Source organism: Panthera leo, chromosome F3, assembly GCF_018350215.1.
Source record: "Panthera leo isolate Ple1 chromosome F3, P.leo_Ple1_pat1.1, whole genome shotgun sequence".
Lineage (NCBI taxonomy): Eukaryota > Metazoa > Chordata > Mammalia > Carnivora > Felidae > Panthera > Panthera leo.
The window spans coordinates 5,944,923-5,968,612 of NC_056696.1; the positions used below are offsets into that span (position 1 = coordinate 5,944,923).

Below are 23,690 nucleotides of genomic sequence, written 5' to 3' on the forward strand. Positions count from 1 at the left end.
ATTTAGTTATTACAAATAAAGTTTTCTGGGTAATAATTTCCTTACCTCAGGTCCCCAGACTTCTTCTAATGGGAGGTGCTTGTTAAGCTCAATCATTGACTTCCATGTCTGGGCTTCATTTAAACAACCACTCTGTCAAATAATTGTACATATAGGAAGTTAAGAGACAAACAAATGAGTAAAGGAAAAAAAGAGAGAGAGAGAGAGAAACCAAGAAATCTACTTTTAACTGTGGAGAACACAATGATGGTCACCAGAATGGAGGTGGGTGGGGGAGATGGATGAAACAGGTCATGGGAATGAAGGAGTGTTCTTGTGATGACCAGGAGGGAACTGTTGAGTCACTATATTGTGCACCTGAAGCGAATATAACGCCGTAGGTCGGCTCTATTGGAATTAAAATAAAAAACCTAATAAAAAATTGCACACACACGTATGTTTTGTATATATACACATGTTTTGTATATAAATTCATTCCTAATATTTAATATATTTAATGTCATTGAAAAATGTATATTTATTTATTTTTTCATTCCTTAAACATTTGCTGATATAAAGGGGAACAACTGACAGTTGTATATTGACCTTGTAGAAAAGGGAAACTCACTTATTTTAAGTGTTTCACATGAAAAGTAATGTTATCGGTGAATATGACCATCTTATTTCTTCCTTTCGAATTCTCATGCTTTTAATTAATTTGCATTGTATCATTTGCCTTGTTACAGAGACCGGAAACAATGTTGTATAGAAGTGGTGATGACTGACACCCTCATTTCACTCCTGGCTCCAGAAAGAAGGCTTTCAAATTTTCACCACTAAGTAAGAAGTTTCTATAATTTTTTTTTGTAGTTACATTTTATTAAGTTAAAGAAGTTACCATATACTTATAATTTTCTATGATTTATTTTGGTGCTATTCTTTATTTTTTTGAAGTAGGCTCCACTCCCAATGTGGAGCTTAAACTCATGACCCTGAGAATTCCAAGGTGTATTTTTAAAATAATGTTACATATGAATAATTTTTTAACCTAATGGCTTTTCAACTATTATAATAATCCATGCTTATTCTTCTTTATTCTGTTAATATAGTGGCTCTCTTTGATTTTCAAATGATATTCCAACTCTTCATTTATAAAATAAACAAAACTTGTCGGGATGCATGATTTAAAAAAAAATTTTTTTTAATGTTTTTATTTTTGAGAGAGAGAGAGAAAGAGAGAGAGAGCGCGAGCATGAGCGGGAGAGGGGCAGAGAGAGAGGAAGACACAGAATCCAAAGTAGTCTCCAGGCTCTGAGCTGTCAGCACAGAGCCCAACACGGGGCTCAAACTCACAAACTGTGAGATCATGACCTGAGCTGAAATCGGATGCTTAACCGACTGAGCCACCCAGGCGTCCCTTTTTCTTTCTTTCTTCCTAAAAAAAAAAAAAAATTTTTTTGGAAGGGGGGGGATGTATGATTTTTAAATGTATTGCCGAGTTTGATTTGCCAGTGTTTTGGTTAGGTGCCTTGTATCTGTGGTCATGGGTGAGATTGGCTCATTAATTTCCTTTTCTTTTAAGGTCCTCGGCGGGTCGTCCTGCATTCATAAAATGAGTTGGGAAGTGCTCTTCTCACTTGAATACTCTGGAGTTTTTAGAAAGCTGAAGGGAAAAATTCCTTAAATATTTGGTTGACTTCATCAGGAAAGCCATCTGGGATTATAGATGTCTGTTTATTGCTTAGAATCCAAGAAACTTTGGTAAATTGTGTTTTTCAAGGCGTTTGTCTATTTTATCCAATTCTTCATTGTCAAATTTGTTAATATAAATTTGTTTATAGTAACCTCTATCATTTGGGCTTAAAGTGGTGATATTCTAATTTTGTCTCTCTCTCTCTCTCTCTTTTTTTTTTTTTTCATTTTTCAACTGGAAAACTTTTATAAAGAGATGTTTCCCCTTATCTACTATTTGGTTACCCATTGGGATGGCTCATTTGCAGAAGGTAGTAGAAATATTTGTGTCCTTGTCTTTATTTGCCAGTGTTTAAAACAAGGAGTTGGTTTTCTATCATTCTCCAAAGGTATCTTTTTGAAAAAACCATTTTAACTCATAGGTTTAATGCATTTAATGGGTCTTGGCAATATTGCGGTAATTACCCTTAATGAAGCTCTGATCGTCCCTTCTCCAGCCAGTAGGAACCCCTTTCATGTTCACTTCTGATTACTTTTGACATGACCCTAGGAGTCTTTGATACTTCCTTGCTAACGGGCATGTCAAACTCTCCCAAACCCATCATGTATATTTCCTCCTCCAGGCTTGGAATCAGCTATTTAAGAATTTCCAGTTCTTTTTAGTGGGAGATAATATTTCAAGATAACCACCTGGGTACTGAGGATACTTCTACCGATTGGTTATGCTTCTAGGGATTTTACTGGACAGCCTAGGAAAAATTTCTCTCTCTATGAACAATACATTTCTATCCAGATCACATGAGTTTCTAATACCTCACGAGTTTACATGGAGTCCTATTCAAATTCAGGATTTTTTGTCTAACTTCTTCTATTTTACATACGTGTCTCCTTGCTTTTATACCAAAACACTTGATGAAGAATGATAGTGTTAGAATATCTCACATTACATACCTCACAACATCAGAATAACTAATACAAATATTGCCACCGCTATTGTGATTACTGAAAACAGTTATATTTTCCCTCTGACATATGATCTTAACATTCTCCTAGCATATTTTATAACTGTATTATACCTATATTGTCAGAAAATACATCCATTATATACTATTCTCTTTCCCTTTTAACCCTCGCTTGGCTTCAGCTTTATAAGTAACTCTATATTATGCTTTCCTCTAGTTCTTATGTTGCTACCTCTTTAGTATTGTCATTGTTTGAAGGTTATTATTTAATAAGTTACTCAGGAAGGACTCATGGGAACAATATCATCTGATTTTTTTACATGTTAATAGCAGTTTGTGCCTTTTCTAGAGTCATTGGTTTTGCTGAATATAAAATCCTTGGCTCAGTATTTATTTTCATTTAGTATCTTAAATATTTTACTCCATTTTTTTCCTGGCATAAAGCATTGCTATAAAAATGTTAATTTTATTTTATTTTCCTTATATGTAAATTGCTTGCTTTTTTGCCTACATGGTCACTTGGGTTGGCTGTTCTGATATATATATCTTAGATATAGATATATATATGTATATATATTTTAGTGTTTGTTTATTTTTGAGAGAGAGAGAGAGAGAAAGAGAGGCAGAGAGAGAGTGGGACACAGAATCTGAAGCAGGCTCCAGGCTCTGAGCTGTCAGCACAGAGCCCGGTGTAGGGCTAGAACCCATGAACTGCGAGATCACGAACCAAGTCAAAGTCGGATGCCCAACTGACCGAGTCACCCAGGCGCCCCTGTTCTGATATTCTTGAGTATATGCTATGCTCTTTCCATATGAAGCTTCAAGTCTTTTTTCTTGGCCAAGGGTGGGAGAGATGTTTTCTTGAATGATTAGCATTGGTTTTGTTCCTTTGTTCTGGTTTTCTTTTTCACGGATTTCTTTTGGGTCTTTGCTTATCTTCAGTATTTGTCACTTTGTCTGAAATCCTTTTTATCCCATTGTTCATTTCTTTTTACTTTAAAATTTTTCCCCTGTTAATTTCACCTGTGTCTTTTAAAGCATTACCTGTTGTTTACTTTCATTTTTAAAGGCTATTTTCATTGCATATGAAATTTTAGATTTGGAATTTATTTTCTTTCAGCAATTTAAAGATATTTTTACTCAAAGTTTTCTGGTTTGCATTATCTCTATAGAGAAATCAACTTGAAGACTTATAGCTACTCTTTTTTTTTTTTTTTTTTTTTTTTTTTGCTTTGGCTGCTTTTGAGGTTCTCTTTGTTTTTGATTTCAGAAATTTACCATAGTGTTTCAGGATACAGATTACTTTTTTCTGTGCCTCGATGTCTTTTGCAAGTTTGGGAAAATTTTGCTTCTGCCCAACTCTCTCTCTTCTCTCTTTTTAGGATTCCACTCCTTAGATGTAGACAGTGAGTCTCCATTATGTTCTTGTCTATATTTTCAATCAGCTTATCTCCCTGTGCATAATTCTGGGCATTTCCTTCTGACGCCTCTTCCAGTTGACTCTGTTTTCAGTCATCACTCCTAATAGTCAAATTCTTCATTCCAGTTTGTGCAGTTTTGATTTTTTTTTTTTCCAGAAGTGATCGGCAGCTCAGAGGCATGGATAAGGCAGAATGATTGATGTTTAAAGTTGCCATGTGGGGCATTGGAACAACCCGGGGAGGCGACTTGCAGGTATTGGCAAGATGGAGGCTGGAGGACTAAACCATGGAGCTCAAGTTAGGCAGGAAAAGAGGAAATATGGGGGTGGCAGAGAGGGAGAGAGCAGATGGCTCAATATGGTGGATGTCTAGACTGCGAGAGGAAAAGTAAGAGGCAGAGGAGCAGTGGGGATAACAACCACAGGGCTAGAAAATTGGGGGTTGAGGTCAGAGACCGGAGTGTTTGCATTTAAAGGTTTTTTTTAAAATATGAAATTTATTGTCAAATTGGTTTCCATACCACACCCAGTGCTCATCCCAACAGGTGCCCTCCTCAATACCCATCACCGACCCTCCTTTCCCTCCCACCCCCCATCAACCCTCAGTTTGTTCTAGGTTTTTAAGAGTCTCTTATGGTTTGGCTTCCTCCTTCTCTAACCTTTTTTTCTTCCTTCCCCTCCCCCATGGTCTTCTGTTACGTTTCTCAGGATCCACGTAAGCGTGAAAACATATGGTATCTGTATTTCTCTGTATGACTTATTTCACGTAGCATAACACTCTCCAGTTCCATCCACGTTGCTACAAAAAGCCATATTTCATTCTTTCTCATTGCTACATAGTATTCCATTGTGTATATAAACCACAATTTCTTTATCCATTCATCAGTTGATGGACATTTAGGCTCTTTCCATAATTTGGCTATTGTTGAGAGTGCTGCTGTAAACATTGGGGTACAAGTGCCCCTATGCATCAGTACTCCTGTATCACTTGGGTAAATTGCTAGCAGTGCTATTGCTGGGTCATAGGGTAGGTCTATTTTTAATTTTCTGAGGAACCTCCATACTGTTTTCCAGAGTGGCTGTACCAATTTGCATTCCCACCAACAGTGCAAGAGGGTTCCCGTTTCTCCACATCCTCGCCAGCATCTATAGTCTCCTGGTTTGTTCATTTTAGCCACTCTGACTGGCGTGAGGTGGTATCTGAGTGTGGTTTTGATTTGTGTTTCCCTGATGAGGAGTGACGTTGAGCATGTTTTCATGTGCTGGTTGGCCATCTGGATGTCTTCTTCAGAGAAGTGTCTATTCATGTTTTCTGCCCATTTTTTCACTGGGTTATTTGTTTTCAGGCGTGGAGTTTGGTGAGCTCTTTATAGATTTTGGATACTAGCCCTTTGTCCGATATGTCATTTGCAAATATCTTTTCTCATTCCATTGGTTGCCTTTTAGTTTTGTTGATTGTTTCCTTTGCTGTGCAGAAGATTTTTATCTTCATGAGGTCCCAATGGTTCATTTTTGCTTTTAATTCCCTTGCCTTTGGGGGTGTGTCAAGTAAGAAATTGCTGTGGCTGAGGTCAGAGAGGTTGTTTTCCTGCTTTCTTCTTTAGGGTTTTGATGGTTTCCTGTCTCACATTCAGGTCCTTTATCCATTTTGAGTTTATTTTTGTGAATGGTGTAAGAAAGTGGTCTAGTTTCATCCTTCTGCATGTTGCTGTCCAGTTCTCCCAGCACCATTGGTTAAAGAGACTGTATTTTTTCCATTGGATATTTCCTGCTTTGTCAAAGATTAGTTGGCCATATGTTTGTGGGTCTAGTTCTGGGGTTTCTATTCTATTCCCTTGGTCTATGTGTCTGTTTTTGTGCCAATACCATGCTGTCCTGATGATGACAGCTTTGTAGTAGAGGCTAAAGTCTGGGATTATGATGCCTCCTGCTTTGGTCTTCTTCAAAATTACTTTGGCTATTCGGGGCCTTTTGTGGTTCCATACAAATTTTAGGATTGCTTGTTCTAGCTTTGAGAAGAATGCTGGTACAATTTTGATTGGGATTGCATTGAATGTGTAGATAGCTTTGGGTAGTATTGACATTTTAACAATATTTATTCTTCCAATCCATGAGCATGGAATGTTTTCCCATTTCTGTGTATCTTCTTCAATTTCCTTCATAAGCTTTCTATAGTTTTCAGCGTACAGATCTTTTATATCTTTGGTTAGGTTTATTCCTAGGTATTTTATGCTTCTTGGTGCAATTGTGCATGGGATCAGTTTCTTTATTTGTCTTTCTGTTGCTTCATTGTTAGTGTATAAGAATGCAACTGATTTCTGTACATTGATTTTGTATCCTGCAACTTTGCTGAATTCATGTATCAGTTCTAGCAGACTTCTGGTGGAGTCTATTGGATTTTCCATGTATGATATCATGTCATCTGCAAAAAGTGAAAGCTTAACTTCATCTTTGCCAGTTTTGATGGCTTTGATTTCCTTTTGTTGTCTGATTGCTGATGCTAGCACTTCCAACACTATGTGAAACAACAGCGGTGAGAGTGGACATCCCTGTCGTGTGTTCCTGATCTCAGGGGGAAAGCTCTCAGTTTTTCCCCATTGAGAATGATATTAGCTGTGGGCTTTTCATAAATGGCTTTTATGATGTTTAAGTATGTTTTTTGTATCCCGACTTTCTCGAGGGTTTTTATTAAGAAAGGATGCTGAATTTTGTCAAATGCTTTTTCTGCATCGATTGACAGGATCATATGGTTCTTATTTTTTCTTTTATTAATGTGATGTATCACATTGATTGATTTGCAAATGTTGAGTCAGCCCTGCATCCCAGGAATGAATCCCACTTGATCATGGTGAATAATTCTTTTTATATGCTGTTGAATTCGATTTGCTAGTATCTTATTGAGAATTTTTGCATCCATATTCATCAGGGATATTGGCCTGTAGTTCTCTTTTCTTGCTAGGTCTCTGTCTGGTTTAGGAATCAAAGTAATGCTGGCTTCATAGAATGAGTCTGGAAGTTTTCCTTCCTTTTCTATTTTTTGGAACAGCTTGAGAAGGATAGGTATTATCTCTGCTTTAAATGTCTGGTAGAATTCCCCAGGGAAGCCATCTGGTCCTGGACTCTTACTTGTTGGGAGATTTTTGATAACTGATTCAATTTCTTCACTGGTTATTCAAGCTTTCTATTTCTTCCTGTTTGAGTTTTGGAAGTGTGTGGGTGTTTAGGAATTTGTCCATTTCTTCCAGGTTGTCCAGTTTGTTGGCATATAATTTTTCATAGTATTCCCTGATAATTGCTTGTATTTTGAGGGATTGGTTGTAATAATTCCATTTTCATTCATGATTTTATCTATTTGGGTCATCTCCCTTTTCTTTTTGAGAAGCCTGGCTAGAGGTTTATCAATTTTGTTTATTTTTTCAAAAAAACAACTCTTGGTTTCATTGATCTGTTCTACAGTTTTTTTTTTTAGATTCTATATTGTTTATTTCTGCTCTGATTTTTATTATTTCTCTTCTTCTGCTGGGTTTGGGTATCTTTGCTGTTCTGTTTCTATTTCCTTTAGGTGTGCTGTTATATTTTGTATTTGGGATTTTTCTTGTTTCTTGAGATAGGCCTGGATTGCAAGGTATTTTCCTCTCAGGACTGTCTTTGCTGCATCCCAAAGCTTTTGGATTGTTGTCTTTTCATTTTCATTTGTTTCCATATATTTTCAAATTTCTTCTCTAACTGCCTGGTTGACACATTCATGCTTTAGTAGGGTGTTCTCTAACCTCCATGCTTTTGGAGGTTTTCCAGACTTTTTCCTGTGGTTGATTTCAAGCTTCATAGCATTGTGGTCTGAAATATGCATGGTATGATTTCAATTCTTGTATACTTATGAAGGGCTGTTTTCTGACCCAGTATGTGATCTATCTTGGAGAATGTTCCATGTGCACTCGAGAAGAAAGTATATTCTGTTGCTTTGGGATGCAGAGTTCTAAATATACCTGTCAAGTCCATCTGATCCAATGTATCATTCAGGGCCCTTGTTTCTTTTTTTTTTTTTTTTTTTTTTTTTTAAATTTTTTTTTTTTTTTCAACGTTTTTTATTTATTTTTGGGACAGAGAGAGACAGAGCATGAACGGGGGAGGGGCAGAGAGAGAGGGAGACACAGAATCGGAAACAGGCTCCAGGCTCCGAGCCATCAGCCCAGAGCCTGACGCGGGGCTCGAACTCACGGACCACGAGATCGTGACCTGGCTGAAGTCGGACGCTTAACCGACTGCGCCACCCAGGCGCCCCAGGGCCCTTGTTTCTTTATTGATTCTGTGTCTAGATGATCTATTCATTGTTGTAAGTGGAGTGTTAAAGTCCCCTGCAATTACCACATTCTTATCAATAAAGTTGCTTATGTTTGTGATTGTTTTATATATTCGGGGGCTCCCGTATTCAGCGCATAGACATTTATAATTGTTAGCTCTTTCTGATGGATAGGCCTTGTAATTATTATATAATTCCCTTCTTCATCTCTTGTTACAGCCTTTAATTTAAAGTCTAGTTTGTCTGATCTAAGTCTGGCTACTCCAGCTTTCTTTTGAGTTCCAGTAGCATGATAGATAGTTCTCCATCCCCTCACTTTCAATCTGAAGGTGTCCTCAGGTCTAAAATGAGTCTCTTGTAGACAGCAAATAGATGGGTCTTGTGTTTTTTATCCATTCTGATACCCTATGTCTTTTGGTTGGAGCATTTAGTCCATTTACATTCAGTGTTATTATAGAAAGATATGGGTTTAGAGTCATTGTGATGTCTGTAGGTTTCATGCTTATAGTGATGTCTCTGGTACTTTGTCGTCCTTGCAACATTTCACTTACAGGATCCCCTTAGGATCTCTTGTAGGGCTGGTTTAGTGATGATGAATTCCTTCAGTTTTTGTTTGTTTGGGAAGACCTTTATCTGTCCTTCTATTCTGAATGACAGACTTGCTGGATAAAGGATTCTTGGCTGTATATTTTTTCTGTTCATCACATTGAAGATTTCCTGCCATTCTTTGCTGGCCTGCCAAGTTTCGGTAGATAGGTCTGTCAATAGTCTTATCAGTCTCCCTTTATATGTTAGAGCATGTTTATCCCTATCTGCCTTCAGAATTTTCTCTTTATCCTTGTATTTTGCCAGTTTCACTATGATATGTCGTGCAGAAGATCGATTCAAGTTACGTCTGAAGGGAGTTCTCTGTGCCTCTTGGATTTCAATGCCTTTTTCCTTCCCCAGATCAGGGAAGTTCTCAGCTATGATTTCTTCAAGTACACCTTCAGCCCCTTTCTCTCTCTCTTCCTCTTCTGGAATTCCTATTATATGGATATTGTTCTGTTTGATTGCAGCACTTAGTTCTCTAATTCTGCCCTCATACTCCTGGATTTTTGTCTCTCTTTTTCTCAGCTTCCTCTTTTTCCATAATTTTATCTTCTAATTCACCTATTCTGTCCTCTGCCTCTTCAATCCGAGCTGCGGTCGCCTCCATTTTATTTTGCACCTCATTTATAGCATTTTTTAGCTCCTCGTGACTATTTCTCAGTCTCTTGATCTCTGTAGCAATAGATTCTCTGCTGTCATCTCTACTTTTTTCAAGCCCAGCAATTAATTTTTCAACTCTTATTGTAAATTCTTGTTCCGTTATATTGCTTAAATTGTTTTTGATCAATTTGTTAGCTGTCGCTACTTCCTGGAGTTTCTCTTGAGGAGAATTCTTCCGTTTTGTCATTTTGGGTAGTCCCTGGGGTGGCGCCCAACTGCAGGGCACTTCCTCTGTGCTGTCTGGAGTAACTTGTGTTGGTGGGTGGGGCCGCAGTCAGACCCAACATCTGTACCCAACCCACTGCTGGGGCTACAGTCAGACTGGTGTGTACCTTATCTTCCCGCCTCCCAGGGGCAGGACTCACTGTGGAGTGTTGTGGCCCCTGTCTGGGCTACTTGCACACTGCCAGGCCTGTGGTGCTGCTTCTATGGGATACGGCGTATTAGCCGAGGTGGATCCGCAACATGCACAGGGGCGGGAGGGGCAGGCTCAGCTCGCTTTGCCTTTGGTGGTCCCCGGCGGGAGGGTCCCTGAAGCACCAGGAGGGAGGCAGACCCGTCGGAGGGATGGATCCACAGAAGCACTGTCGTTGGGTGTTTTCACGGTGCAAGCAGTTCGGGAACTGGTTCCCTTTGGGATTTCGGCTGGGGGATGGGAGAGGGAGATGGTGCTGGCCAGTGCCTTTGTTCCCCACTGAGCTGAGCTCTGCCTTCCAGGGCTCAACACCTCTCCCTCCTGGTGTCCTCTCACCCTCACGCTCTCTGAGCAGAGCTGTTGACTTTTAACATTCCAGATGTTAAGTCCCACTGGCTGTCAGAACCCATGCAGTCCGGCCCCTCCGCTTTTGCCAGCCAGTCTCAGTGGCTCTGCCTTGCCAGGCGGGCTGCCCCTCTACCGCCCCGGTTTCCTCCCGCCAGTCCGTGCAGCACGCACCGCCTCTCCTCCCTTCCTACCCTCTTCCATGGGCCTCTTGTCTACACTTGGCTCCGGAGACTCCGTTCTGCTAGTCTTCTGGCCGTTTTCTGGGTGATTTAGGCAGGTGTGGGTGGAATCTAAGTGATCAGCAGGATGAGGTGAGCCCAGCGTCCTCCTACGCTGCCATCTTCCAAATCTATCTACTAAGTTTTTCATTTATTATTTATTTTTGAGAAAAAGAGACAGAGTGCAAACAGGGAAGAGGCAGAGAGAGAAGGAGAATCTCAAGCAGGCTCCACGCTGCCAGCACAGAGCCCAATGTGGGGCTTGATCTCATGAAGCTATGAGATCATAACCTGAGCTGAAATTAAGAGTTGGACGTTTAACCGACTGAGCCACCCAGGCGCCCCTGGAGTGTTTGAATGTAAATGTAATTATAACAAGGGGACTGGCATTGGTCAAGGCAGGCTCAGCTGTGCTGCAATAAACCCCAACCCTCAGGGCCTTTACGCATTCAAGTTCAATTCCTGCTCACACACAGTCCGGTGCAGATGCCCCTGGTGAGAGGGTTCCTATGGATGACTCTTCTCAAGCAGTGGAGTGGCTTTTCTGTCTAGTGGCTCTTTGAAGGTTCCCTTCACCGGTCCCTTCTTACCCAGCTTGTATCTATTCCGTCTTTAATTGTTGCTGCAATAGACTGACATGTGGAGGAAGGTCGGACGCATGGAGGTTCATGCGACCCCTTCTTTAGCACTTCAGCCTGCACGTGACACATATCGCTTCTGCTCATTCCCCGGAGGTGAGAACCAGTCATGTGGCCCCACCCAGACGCAAACAGGGCTGGGAAACGTCATCCCCATTTAGAAAGCTTCTCCCCAGCAATAGCCCCATGTGATGGCTGGCCACAGTCAGGAGTCAACTGTGACTGCTTTTAGGCCATGAGGAACACTCACCAAGTTCTGAGCAAATGACAGCAACAGCCAGGGATGGGGTATGTGACACCTGGATGACAGGGGCCTTAAACAAATGACACTTGAATTAGGGTGAGGGGATTATTGATCTGGCCATGATACTGTGGATTAGGGAGGGCTTTAGTTCCGCAGCTTATCCTGAAGTACTTTGGGGAGAGAGAAAGAGAACCCTTGGTTTGAGAGAAAAACAGGGAAAATTATATTCTCTGAGGAATGTCTACTGAAGAAGGGTCAAGGGGCATTTAACTCCAGGGTATATTAGAAAGGTTTGAGAAGGTGGAGAGGAATGGGGGCCAGGGAATCTGGACCCAGGTATAAGAAGAATGGAATAGTTTAGGGATGAGACTGTGGGGAGAGGGTAGTTGGGAAGGAATCACATTTTGGGTGCTGGACAAGTGTAGGAGGAACATGGTGGGATGGATTTGTTTGGCCACATAATTGAAAGACAGTTTGTTCTTGCGACATTCTGGAGGGGTAGCAGGCGGAACTCATTGTCTCTTGGGTGCTATCTGGGTGGGTTCTCCTTCTTGGAGAATTAAGGTCTCTGACAGATGAGAAAGTTCCTTTGGAAGGAGTCATCCCTGCCTTTGAGCTTGAGATCTCTGGGGAAAAGCAGGAATCAATGCTGGTGACTTCTGGGGAGGCTCCATTGTGATGGGAGGCCCTAAGGGTAGAAGGCCGCATAGGGGAGTGAAGTGTGGTGGCCAGGAGGGGTAAGGTCTTCCTGCCAAGGCCTGCAAAGTGAGAGGGTTGTCACCAAGGAGGCTGAGTATCCCATCTCATCTCATCTCATCTCATCTCATCTCATCTCATCTCATCTCATCTCATCTCATCTCATCTCACCCTGAGAGAGTGGGTGAGGGCTTGAGTGGGTCAGAGGGACAGGAGGAAGAGAGAATCTCAAGCAGGCACCACACCCAGTGCGGAGCCCATGCAGGGCTCGATCCCATGGCCCTGGGATCATGACCTGGAGCTGAAATTATGAGTTGGACGCTCAACCAACTGAGCCACCCAGGCACCCCTAAGTCTGTGACTATGACCAGGGCTTCTTTCCCTGTGAATGAATTTCAGTATTCACAAAATTTAATACACAGGTCGTGTGTGTTTTCTACCCATGTGTTACAGGTTCTATTTCCCTTAGATAATTTATATACAGATTTAAAACAGGACGACAGGTCTACCTGCGCGTTCAGGTCTGTTTCAACTCAAAGACGCCATACCTTCTTCATGGTATTATTAAAGCTGTAGTCGTTCCTGCCGTGTATTTCCCACACAATGAAATTGACTTCCACATCTTCAACATAGCCATTTTCATTGTATCTGCGTGAGACAACAAGCACAAAAATAGTAGTTGAGGGTAGAGGACAGGGGTTAAGAGTGGCAGCTTTCTTGTCTGGTGGGTTTCCGTTTCAGTCCTGTGTTTATCCCTGAACAGCCAGCCTTGCAGCCCCGGGGAGGTGACTTATTTTCTGGAAGCCTCGACATCCTCACTTATCTGTAAAATAACAACTGTACCTACTGTACAGGTTTCCTTCACCTCTCAAAATCAGCCTCATAGTGACAAAGCAGAATGATGTCGCCTTTTCAATAGTCAGAGCCCTAAGTGCTCTTCAGTTTGATGTGAACCACATAGTGAGGAGGTGAGGCCCTGCCGTGCTGGCTGGTCACAGGGAAAAAGACTGCAGGGATGAAGGAGGAAGGGCACAGCAAAGGTCCCCTGGTGTCATTGAATCCACATGAATTCTTTGGGTGACTGTTGCATGCCAGCGAATTAAAGCACGGAATCACTAGGAGAGCAGATGTTCTGGATCTTCCGGGAGGACCCGGCTGGAGGACAGGGCTGAGTGTCAGGGGACGGGGAGCAGCAGTGAGACCTCTCATGGGGCCAAGAGCTAGAAGTGGTCACTAGCTCCCAGGAGCCACAGTCATGCATGGCCCATGCCCAGAGAGCTCGTGATGACTTCTACCCACAGCAGACCCCAGCAGACAGTTGAGCATGGACAGGTTGCCCACCCCCCAGATGCCAGCACTGGAGACATAAGCCCCATTGAGCTTAGAGTATTCACCCAAATTCAGTGTGTTTCAAAAGGGATGTTCCTTCAAATTGTTAAGATCATTATTATTGTTTTTTTGGGGGTTTTTTTGGTACCTTATGGAAACAGGGGCTTGAGACCAAAGTTCAGGTTCAGTTACTGGTGAAGTTACTGGTGTGTACCAGACCTTGCTGCCATTTTAAACATGGTCACATCTTCCTTCTCCATCAGTCAGTGACCGTTTTTCTGAATGGGAATGTCCCCCACCCCATCCCCCAGGATGAAAATTTCACTTAGGACTTTGGTTCAGGCGCTTGCTTCTCGGCTCTGACTCTGGGACTCTTGCCCCAGTGTCTGATATTTTCTCTTGCTTCCCCTCTCTGTGTTTATCCGTAAAAGATCAAGGGTCCTTGACAGTGTTTCTCTACCCACTGCCCGCACCTCTGCCTGACTTCACGGGTCGCTCTACCTGGCTCTCCGTATGTCCTACAACCTGACACCGTCCATTCTTAGAAAAACCAGCTGTTGTCCCATTCACAAGCAGGGCAGGGAATTTTTACGTATCAGAAAGTGGTATCTGAAGAAGCTACTTTATTTTCATCTTAATTCATTTTTAGGAACCATGAAGACATGAACTCAGGTGTGATTAGCTAGGGGTTAGAGTAGTGGTGGTCGACTTGTTTCCCAGCACAGGAGGAAGGTCACAGAGAACTCTAAACTCTAAAGTTCCTTCCACAGGAAAATGCACACACGTGTGTGACACATTTAATGTGGTATGCAGTTTTGGAGATTTGGGCCAGGCTTTAGCAAAGCTCTCATTCTAGGAGATTCGGAAGGTGCAGCTTGTTTGCATCTTCTGAAAACCATCACATTCTTGAATTATTAAGGACTAATTGTAAAGCCATACCTTTTATTTGAATTCAGAAAAAAGAGTTTCCTTGAACTGGGAGCAGACGTCGTTTGACACTCACAAAACCAATAAGCTATAGCGTCATCTAGTGGCAATAAGGATAAATTACATGACCCCATATTTCCCGGGTTTATAATGCTCCTTGATGATGTTTTATTGATTTCATCGAGCATATGGGACAAAAATACTTCCCCGTGTAAGCATGGCTTATTTTCATTAATGTTCATTAATAAGATATGATACCAATGAAACCTGAGAAATTCGGAAATGTCTTTACTTGGCAACTAACTTCCCTACAACTTGTAACTTCACTGTGACAGTTCCCCTTTTGGAATTCGGAAGGAGAGACCTCTCCGCGGATCCACTGGATGCATATGTTTTCAGTCCTGCACGGCCACTCAGATAGCCCACGGTATCATGTCTTTTATTTTCTGTTTTGTGGTGCTTTAATAGCTGGGTTAATTATCCCAGGAGAATGAATTGGAAGCAGCATGCTCTATCAAGTGAGTCCTGGTGCCCAGGCACGTAAATAAGTAACCCCAAGACAAACGTGCCGCCACGCGGTCCAAAGTAGGGTTTGCTGCTGTCTGCTCTCCGGCCCCGCCTCCTTCACCCCTCGCAGACTCTCATCTGCCCCTTGACCTTACCAGACTTCCAATCCTGACCCCTCTCTGCTTTCCTCCTCCAGGCAGTTTCCTCCCTGCCCAGCATCCTGGGTTCATTCACTTGTTCTGGCCCTGCCTCCAACATCTCACCCCAGTCTTGGACGTCACACTGCGCCTTCCGCATTCAGGCACATGTCACTCGAGAAATTCAAATATGTGGGATTGAACCCACTTGTGGCGTCAACTCAATTGCGCCTTCGGTGTTGTCTGATCATCTTTCTATGGGTCGCCTTAGCCAGACCGTCTCACATTACCCTCGGTGACCCCTGACATCGTCCTCAAAGCCCCTCCTCAACCCCTCAGGGCGCCCCGTTTACACAGCGTCCTTTCTCTTTCATGGAAGTAAATTGAGGCTGTCAGACATGACTTCTCTTCACTCCCACACTCCTATTTCCAAACCAGTCACTTTCTACATTTAATTTTACTCCTTCCGGGGCGCCTGGGTGGCTCAGTCGGTTAAGCGTCCGGCTTTGGCTCAGGTCATGATCTCACAGTCTGTGAGTTCGAGCCCCACATCAGGCTCTGTGCTGACACCTTGGGGCCTGGAGCCTGCTTCGGATTCTGTGTCTCCCCCTCTCTGGTCCTTCCCCTCTTGCACTCTGTCTCTATCTCTCTCAAAAATAAATAAACATCAAAAATAAAAAATTTTTTTTTACTCCTTCCCCCCAAGTCTCAGAGGATGAATTATTCTTCTTTCAACATTGCCACCTGGGCCTTTGATGCTACTTCCCCAGTTTTCTTCATGGACTTGGCTCCTATAGCTTATTTCATTTTAATTAGAAAATATTTCAAACATGCAGAACACAGAGAATAATGTGAAAGTTGTTATATATCATTCCCATCCAGGTTTTAAACTTTACTTATACATAAATATATCCATAAATCATATATAGTGTTGCTTTGTGGGTTTGCAAATATGCATACATGAGGTTACACTGCAAGTATATTTTGGCAACTTCCTCCCCCCGCCCCCCCCCCCCCCGACATTCAATATTAGGTTTTGAGATGAATCCATAGAAGTTTCCAGTCTCTTGATCTCTTTTCCTCATCAGCAGCTCCCTCCCGGCTACTCTTCCTTCCCTACCCAACCCGAGCTTCGTGGCTAACTGTCCAATTCCCTCTTACAACCATCTTAGTCATTCATTTTCACTGCTGAGCAGTATTGCACTGGCTGACCGTACAACGTATACATCCAAATGTTCACTATGTTTTGTTATGTGTATTTTACCACAATTTGAAAAATCTGTACATAAAGACACCATAAGCACACATTTCCACCACGCGTCCTTTGCACTCGGTTTATGGTAAGATACCACAAGGTAGCAGGAAGAGTAGGAGAATGTGAAGCCAAGTGAAGAAAACGTTTCAATTGGGAGAGAGTGACCAGCTATGCAATTCTTCCCAACGAGGTCAGGTAGGGTGAGTCCTGTGGGCTGAGCACTGGGTGTACCAATATGGAGGCCACCGGTGACACTAGCCAGCAGTGCCAGTGTTGTGGTGCTGGTAGAATCCTCACTAAGAGGGGTTGGGGGAGAGGAGGAGAGTTAGTCACGGTGAGTATGGTAGCTGAAGAGGTAGTGGGGTCAAGGGAGGGTCTTGTTGTGTTTTTGTTTCTGATGACATTAGAACTGCAGGTTTCTTTGATGATACAGTCAAGAGGGAAAAGTCGATGATGCCAGAGAAGGAGGGGGCAGTTTCGGAAGCAGTGTTCTGAATTAGGAAAGCAGGTGGGGATCCAGTTCACAGATGGAGAGAGAGGCCTTACATGTACATATAGTTCACCTATGATGATAGGAAGACAGACAGAGTTCAAGGGGACGGATGTTTGCAGATGAGTAGGTAAGGTGGTAGAAGTTTGTGGAGACCTCTTCTAATTGAGGTCACTGGGACTCATTCGTCTTCCTCATTCTCTCTTTTCTTCTATCAATTATCAATCAATTATTAAGCCCTGTGTATTACAATCCCTCATTTTTCTCATAAATAATTCCTCTTCTTTGTCCTTGCTGCTATTTTAATCACTTGTTTTTTTCCTCCATGGAACTACCATTGGAGGTACCAACTGGAGTACCAATTTTCCTCCATTGGTACTACCAATATAGTTTACTACCTGGTCTCCCTACTTAGACTTGCTTTCCTGAAGGTCATCTTCTACACTTCTCCCAGAGAGAACTAGTTAAGGCACATATTTGATCATGCCACTCTACCATAGAATGGACAGAAAGTCTTTCACAAGGTAGACTCCACCTAGCTAGTTTCCCGGCCTCTTGGCTTGACACTTACTGCCTCACTTAATACCCCAACAGCATTTTACTGTTGGAACTGTGCATTTTCTTCGTCACCATCATTTTTTCTTGAAAGGCTCCCTGGTGGAGTCCATTATCACCTTCCCCACTTCTCTTTTTCCCTCCCTGCCTTCAGCTAAATATTCATTATCCTTTAAGACTCAGTGACTAGCTCAAATGCAAGTTATTCTAGAAATATTTCCCAAAGCCCATCTCCCTTCCGCAGCTGGGTTGGATTCTTTTCTTTTGAGTTTCCTTTTTATTATTCCATATCAGATCATATGTTTATGTAATTCATCAGGCTCTTGAGCCCTGGGAACAGAAATCCTATCTTATTTATCTTTGAATTCCCATTGCCTACCAGAGTAAAATGTTCAAAGATGTTTAATAATAATGAATTGAAGAGTACACTTCTCTGGGAGAGAACATTAAGATTATGTACCACTGGGGGATTAGGTACTGCATTAAACAAAAAACAAAAAAAACAAGGAGCCTGGGAAGATGGCATAATAGGAGGACCCTGAACTCATCCCATCCCACATTTTCAACTAGACATCACCCACATCCAAATCAATAAGCCAGAGAGTTATCTGAAGACTGGTAGAACAGACTCCGCTACTAAATATAGAAAACAAGAGAGGTAAGGAACACAAAAGAAATGAGTAATTCTGGAAAAAAAAAAAAGTCAGTCAAGGAACTCACACAAAAAAGGATGTAAAACATAATAACATATACCTAAAATATAGGTACAAGAGGCAAAAAGAGTGGTTTCAAACTTAAATGACCACAAACTTAATATAGACTGCTGCATGCAGATGAGGTTATATACAAACCTGATGGTAACCATATACCAAAAACTGTTAATAAGTATGCAAAGACTAAAGAGAAAGAAATGCAAATATATCACTAAAGAAAATCAACAAAACGTGAGAGAAAGACAAGAAAGGATCAGAGAAAATCTTCAGAAACAGCTAAGTAATAAACCAAGTGATAAAATGGCAGTCAGTTTATACCCATCAATAATTACTTTGAATGGATTAAACACTCTAATCAAAAGACATAGGGTGACAGAAAGGACAAAAAAACAAGACTCATTTTTGGGGCACCTGGGTGGATCAGTCAGTTAAGTGCCTGACTCTTTTGATTTCTGCTCAGGTCATGATCTCACAGTTTGTGAGATCGAGCCCCATGTTGGGCTCTGCATTGACAGCATTAAGCCTGCTTGGGATTCTCTCTCTGCCCCTCCCCTGTTTACGTGCTCGCTCTCTCTCTCAAAATAAATAAACTTAAAAAAACCCACCAAAAACAAAACAAGAGCTATCTATATGTTGCTTACAAGAGACTCATTTTAGACCAAAAGACACCTGCAGATTGAAAGTGAGGGGATGGAGAAACATTTATAATGCAAATGGACATCAAAAGAAAGCTGGACTAGCAATACTTTTATTGGAAAAACTAGACTTTAAACAAAGACTGTAACAAGAGACAAGAAGGATACTATATAATAATAAAGGGGACAATACAAGAAGATACAACAATTGTAAATATTTATGCACCAAACATCAAAGCACCCAAATGGATAAAAAAGTTAATAACAAACATAAAGGAACTAATTGATAATAATACAATAATAGTAGGGGACTTTAACAACCCACTTACGTCCATGGACAGATCATCTATATAGGACATCAACAAGGAAACAATGGCTCTGAATGACACACTGGACCACATGGATTTAACAGATATATTCAGGACCTTCCATCCTAAAACAGCAGAATACACATTCTTTTCAAGTGCACTCAGAACATTCTGCAGAATAGATCACATATTAAGCCATAAAACAAATCTTAACAAATTCAAGAAATTGAAGTCATACATGCATCTTTTCTGACCACAATGCTATGAAGCTAGGAGTCAACCACAAGAAAAAATCTGGAAAGAGCACAATATATGGAGGTTAAAGAACATGCTACTAAACAATGAGTGGGTTAACAAGAAATCAAAGAAAAAATAAAAAAGTACATGGAAACATATGACAATGAAAACACAATGGCTGAAAACCTCTGGGATGCAGCAAAAGTGGTCCTAAGAGGAAGTATATACCAATATAGGCCTACTTCAAGAAGCAAGAAAAATCTCAGATAAACAACCTAACCTTGCACCTAAATAAGCTAGAATAAGACAACAAAACCTTAAACCGGCAGAAGAAAGGAAATAATAAAGGTTAGAGCATAAATAAGTGTTATAGAAACTGAAAAACCAATAGAACAGTTCAATGAAACCAAAAGCTGGTTCTTTGAAAAAATCAATAAAATTGGAAAACCTGTGGCCAGACTTCTCAAAGAGAGAGAGAGAGAGAGAGAGAAAGCGAGCAGGAAAGGACCCAAATAAATAAAATCATAAACAAGAGAGGAGAAATAACAACCAACACCACAGAAATACAAACAATTATAAGAGAATATTATGAAAAAACCATAACGGCAAAAAATTGGACAACCTAGAAGAAATGAACAAATGCCTGGAAATGTACAAACTACCAAAACTGAAACAGGAGGAAATAGAAAATTTGAGCAGATGAATAATCAGCAAAGAAATTGAGTCAGTAATCAAAATATTCCCCCCAAAACAGAAGTCCAGGACCAGATGGCTACACAGGTGAATTCTACCAAGCATTATTTCTTCATTTAAAAAAAATTTTAGTTAGTTAATATACCGTGCAATATTGGTTTCAGAAGTAGAATTTAGTGATTCTTCACTTACATACAACACCCAGTGCTCATCACAACAAGTGCCCTCCTTAGTACCTATCACCCGTCTAGTCCATCTCCCACCATCCTCCCTCCATCAACCCTCAGTTTGTTCCCTATCATTAAGTCTCTTATGGTTTGTTTCCATTTCTTCTCTCCCCACCTTCCCATATGTTCATTTGTTTTGCTTCTTAAATTCCACATATGAGTGAAATCATATATTTGTCTTTCTCTGATTGACTTATTTTGCTTAGGATAATACATTCTAGCTCCATCCATGTTGTTGAAAATGGCAAGATTTCATTCTTTTAGATGGCTGAGTAATATTCCATTGTGTGTGTAAAATGGAGTATTATTCAGCCATGAAAAAGAATGAACTCTTGCCATTTGCAATGACATGGATGGAACTAGAGAGTATAATGCTAACTGAAATAAGTCAATCAGAGAAAGACAGATACCATATAATTTCACTGATATGTAGAGTTTAAAAACCAAAACAAATGAGAAAGGGAAAAAAAGAGAGAGAGACAAATCAACAAACAGACTCCTAATTATAGAGTACAATCTGATGGCTACCAGAGGGTATGGGGGTGGAGGGAATGGGTGATATAGGTGATGGGGATTAAGGAGTGCAGTTGTCATAATGCGCACAGGGTGATGTATGGAACTATTGACTTACTATATTGTACACCTGAAACTAATGTAACAATATGTTAACCAACTGGAATTAAAATAAAAACTTAAAAAACAAAGCAAAACAAAGAGAAAAATGAGGCCTCAGTGGTGGAAGGGGTTTCAAGGGTTCTCAGGAAAAGCAGTGGCATCACTAGATGTGTAGAAGAACAAAACTTAAGAAGATAGCAGAACAGCCTGATAGCTCAGAGGACCCAGGACAGAGGGACTGTAGGACAATGATGTAGAGGGCACAGCACAGAATCTTAGAACTGCCATGGGTGAGGAGTGGTGGGCAGTACATGATGGCAGAAGACTTCTGGGTCCCAATAAGGACAGCTCCCATAGCAAAATTAAATCAGAGCACCTGATTCACTATGTCATACCTACCACCTGAGAGATCTCAGAAATTGTCTCTAGCCTGAGAGGTCCCGTAAACTCTAAAGCTGGAAACCTTGACTAAAATTTTGATATTTTACACATAAGAATTTCATTTCCAGTAATTTTTCCTAATGGCATATCTGGACTGGTGTCCAAACATGTATGTAAGTGGGTATTCACCACCATTTTGTTTATAATTGCAAAAAAAAAAAAAAAAAATTAGGAAATGGGTCATTTAGCTCTTATATTTTTCTATTTTAAGTTTTGCAACAAGCTGTGTAACTGCTATAATCATGGGGTCCCTGGGTGACTTAGTTGGTTAAGAGTCAGACTCTTGATATCAGCTCAGGTCTTGATCTCAGGGTCATGATTTTGAGCTCCATGTTGTGTGTGGAACCTACTTATAATCATCAATCAAGAATAAAATCAAAGATACAAGCAAAGTAATATAAAACTACATGCAAAAGCCTTCCTAATAGCATTTTCTTCTCATTATAAAATATTATTTTTAAGAAGTAAGTTAGAGATAATATTTTTGAAATCTCCCCAATGTACCAGCCCTTATCAGCAATCTAGTTTCTTTCCTTCCAACCTTTCAGTTATTGTTGGCCCATGGACAGAACAGTCATATGTCACCCGGGGAAGGTAATTCCTATCAAACAGGCAGGGGTGCTGGTAAGAGCTTGGGGAGAGATATAGAGAGAATAAAGCAAGGGTGAAGAGATCACCTGCATGCCTGAGAAGAGCCTCAGTTATCTTATCCACTATGTCTCAGCGGTGAAATTACAAGCTCTCTCAACAGGCAAGCACCATGGGTAGTCCAACTTTGTATAACTAGTATTGAAAACCTAGAGTTGCATATATTGGGTGCTCAAAAATACTTATTATTAAGTGCATAATTAATTAGCTTTGTTTTCATACTTTCATTTTGAAACTTTCAAAGTAAGTAAAAATTTTAGTAAGAATATACTTACAATTGAACCAAAGGGTGAAACTTTTCTCGAAAATCAAGTCTCAATGGGCAGCCATATTCTTTCCAATTATATTTTACTCGCTAGAAAAGGAAAAATGATTTAGTATTTTCTATATTTGTCTGATTGATAAAATTATAGTTTTCTTACCAAGTTTTTAGATGGTTTATTCCTCAAATATGACCTGTAAAAAAAGAATCATTTTTCATTACTTATTTTTCTTTCTTCTTTTCAAACTTAAAAATCAAAACCACTACTTTGTTCAGGTAAGGAGGTATTACAAAAGTTACATAAATAAACATAATTACAAAATACTCCCCAAATGTGTGGAGATTAAATAACACACTTCTAAATAACTCATGGGTCAAAGAAGAAATCTTAAGAGAAATTTTAAAACATTTTGAACTAAATGAAAATGAAAACACAACTTATCAAAATTTGTGAGTTGCAGCAAAAGCAGTGCCTAGAGGTAAATTCGTAGCAATGAATGCATATTTTAGGAAAGATTGATGTTAATAGGAATTAATACTACTTGATTCTAAATTATTGGTGTTATATTAATATAAGACTCAGTGCTTTTGTTAAAACTATTTCTTACTTTTCAATATGGTAAAAGAAATCATGCTGAAGACATTCTTTTTTATTAAATCTACAAAAAATAAAACATAATGAAGTTGTAATATTATCATCCCTTATATACTTAACAGACATTTAATCATTTAATTCAGTGATTCTCATACTTGAGAGTATCACAAAATTGTCACTTACTGAATTAGAATCCTGGGGTTGGTGTGTGGCCCTCGCATTTCTATTTAAAAAAATTAGCTTCATAAATGTTTCTGAGGACATCAGAATTTGAAATATATTGATTTATATATATTTGATACATGTGAAGAATTCATTGAAAATCTATCAAAATAAGATAAATTTCTTTGGACTATTTTCATATATATATATATTAAACACAGACTCCTAGTTGTTACTGGAGACTCAGTTGTACAGGTAAGGAGCTACTTTAAGGATTCACATAATTTCCAGTTAGGATTCATGCAGACATAAGGCTATCATGGTCTATAAAGTGATAAAATTTTCAGTAAGTTAAATTATTCATTTGACCATTTTTTGCTGGCTACTTCCAGCAAGGGAGTGACTCAAATCACCACTGTGTTTAGAGAGATATTGGAAGTCTACACCATCTCCCACCCTGAAACTCAAAACAGACCCCATGAGATGCCCTCCATCATGGACATTTCTCCTGTCATGGGCACCTTGAACTCCATAGGTCTCCTTTCATGACTGTGAAAACCTTAGGCCTATCACATCCTGAATTTAAGATCGGAGGGTCATTTTTCGGGTTGCAGTCATTCTTAGTCATTGACTAAGAGGCCTGGAATAAGGTACTGAAATCTATGTTTTTCAAACATGCTTTCCAGATAGGTCTGGTGAACAACCAGCTATCTGACAATCGCCATGCATACCCTCCCAGAACAGACTGATTCAAGCTGCATTTCACTGAAGAAAGAAATCTGCAGGCACAG

At 40.4% G+C, this 23,690-nt stretch overlaps 1 protein-coding gene across 4 annotated transcripts in view; it reads right to left on the reverse strand.

Moving 5' to 3' along the window:
* Positions 1-23,690, reverse strand: part of CATSPERE (catsper channel auxiliary subunit epsilon) — a 196,523-nt gene that overhangs the window by 12,877 nt on the left and 159,956 nt on the right. For all 4 annotated transcript variants that reach the window (XR_006199154.1, XM_042926453.1, XM_042926454.1 and 1 more), the window contains 5 exons: positions 22,751-22,801; positions 22,303-22,336; positions 22,156-22,235; positions 12,712-12,811; positions 46-132 (listed from right to left, as the gene is read on the reverse strand). Coding sequence is in view for 3 of the 4 variants with exons in the window: in XM_042926453.1 (XP_042782387.1) it covers positions 46-132; positions 12,712-12,811; positions 22,156-22,235; positions 22,303-22,336; positions 22,751-22,801 (352 nt within the window). In the remaining variant the exon portion in view is untranslated. The remainder of the gene's footprint in view (positions 1-45; positions 133-12,711; positions 12,812-22,155; positions 22,236-22,302; positions 22,337-22,750; positions 22,802-23,690) is intronic.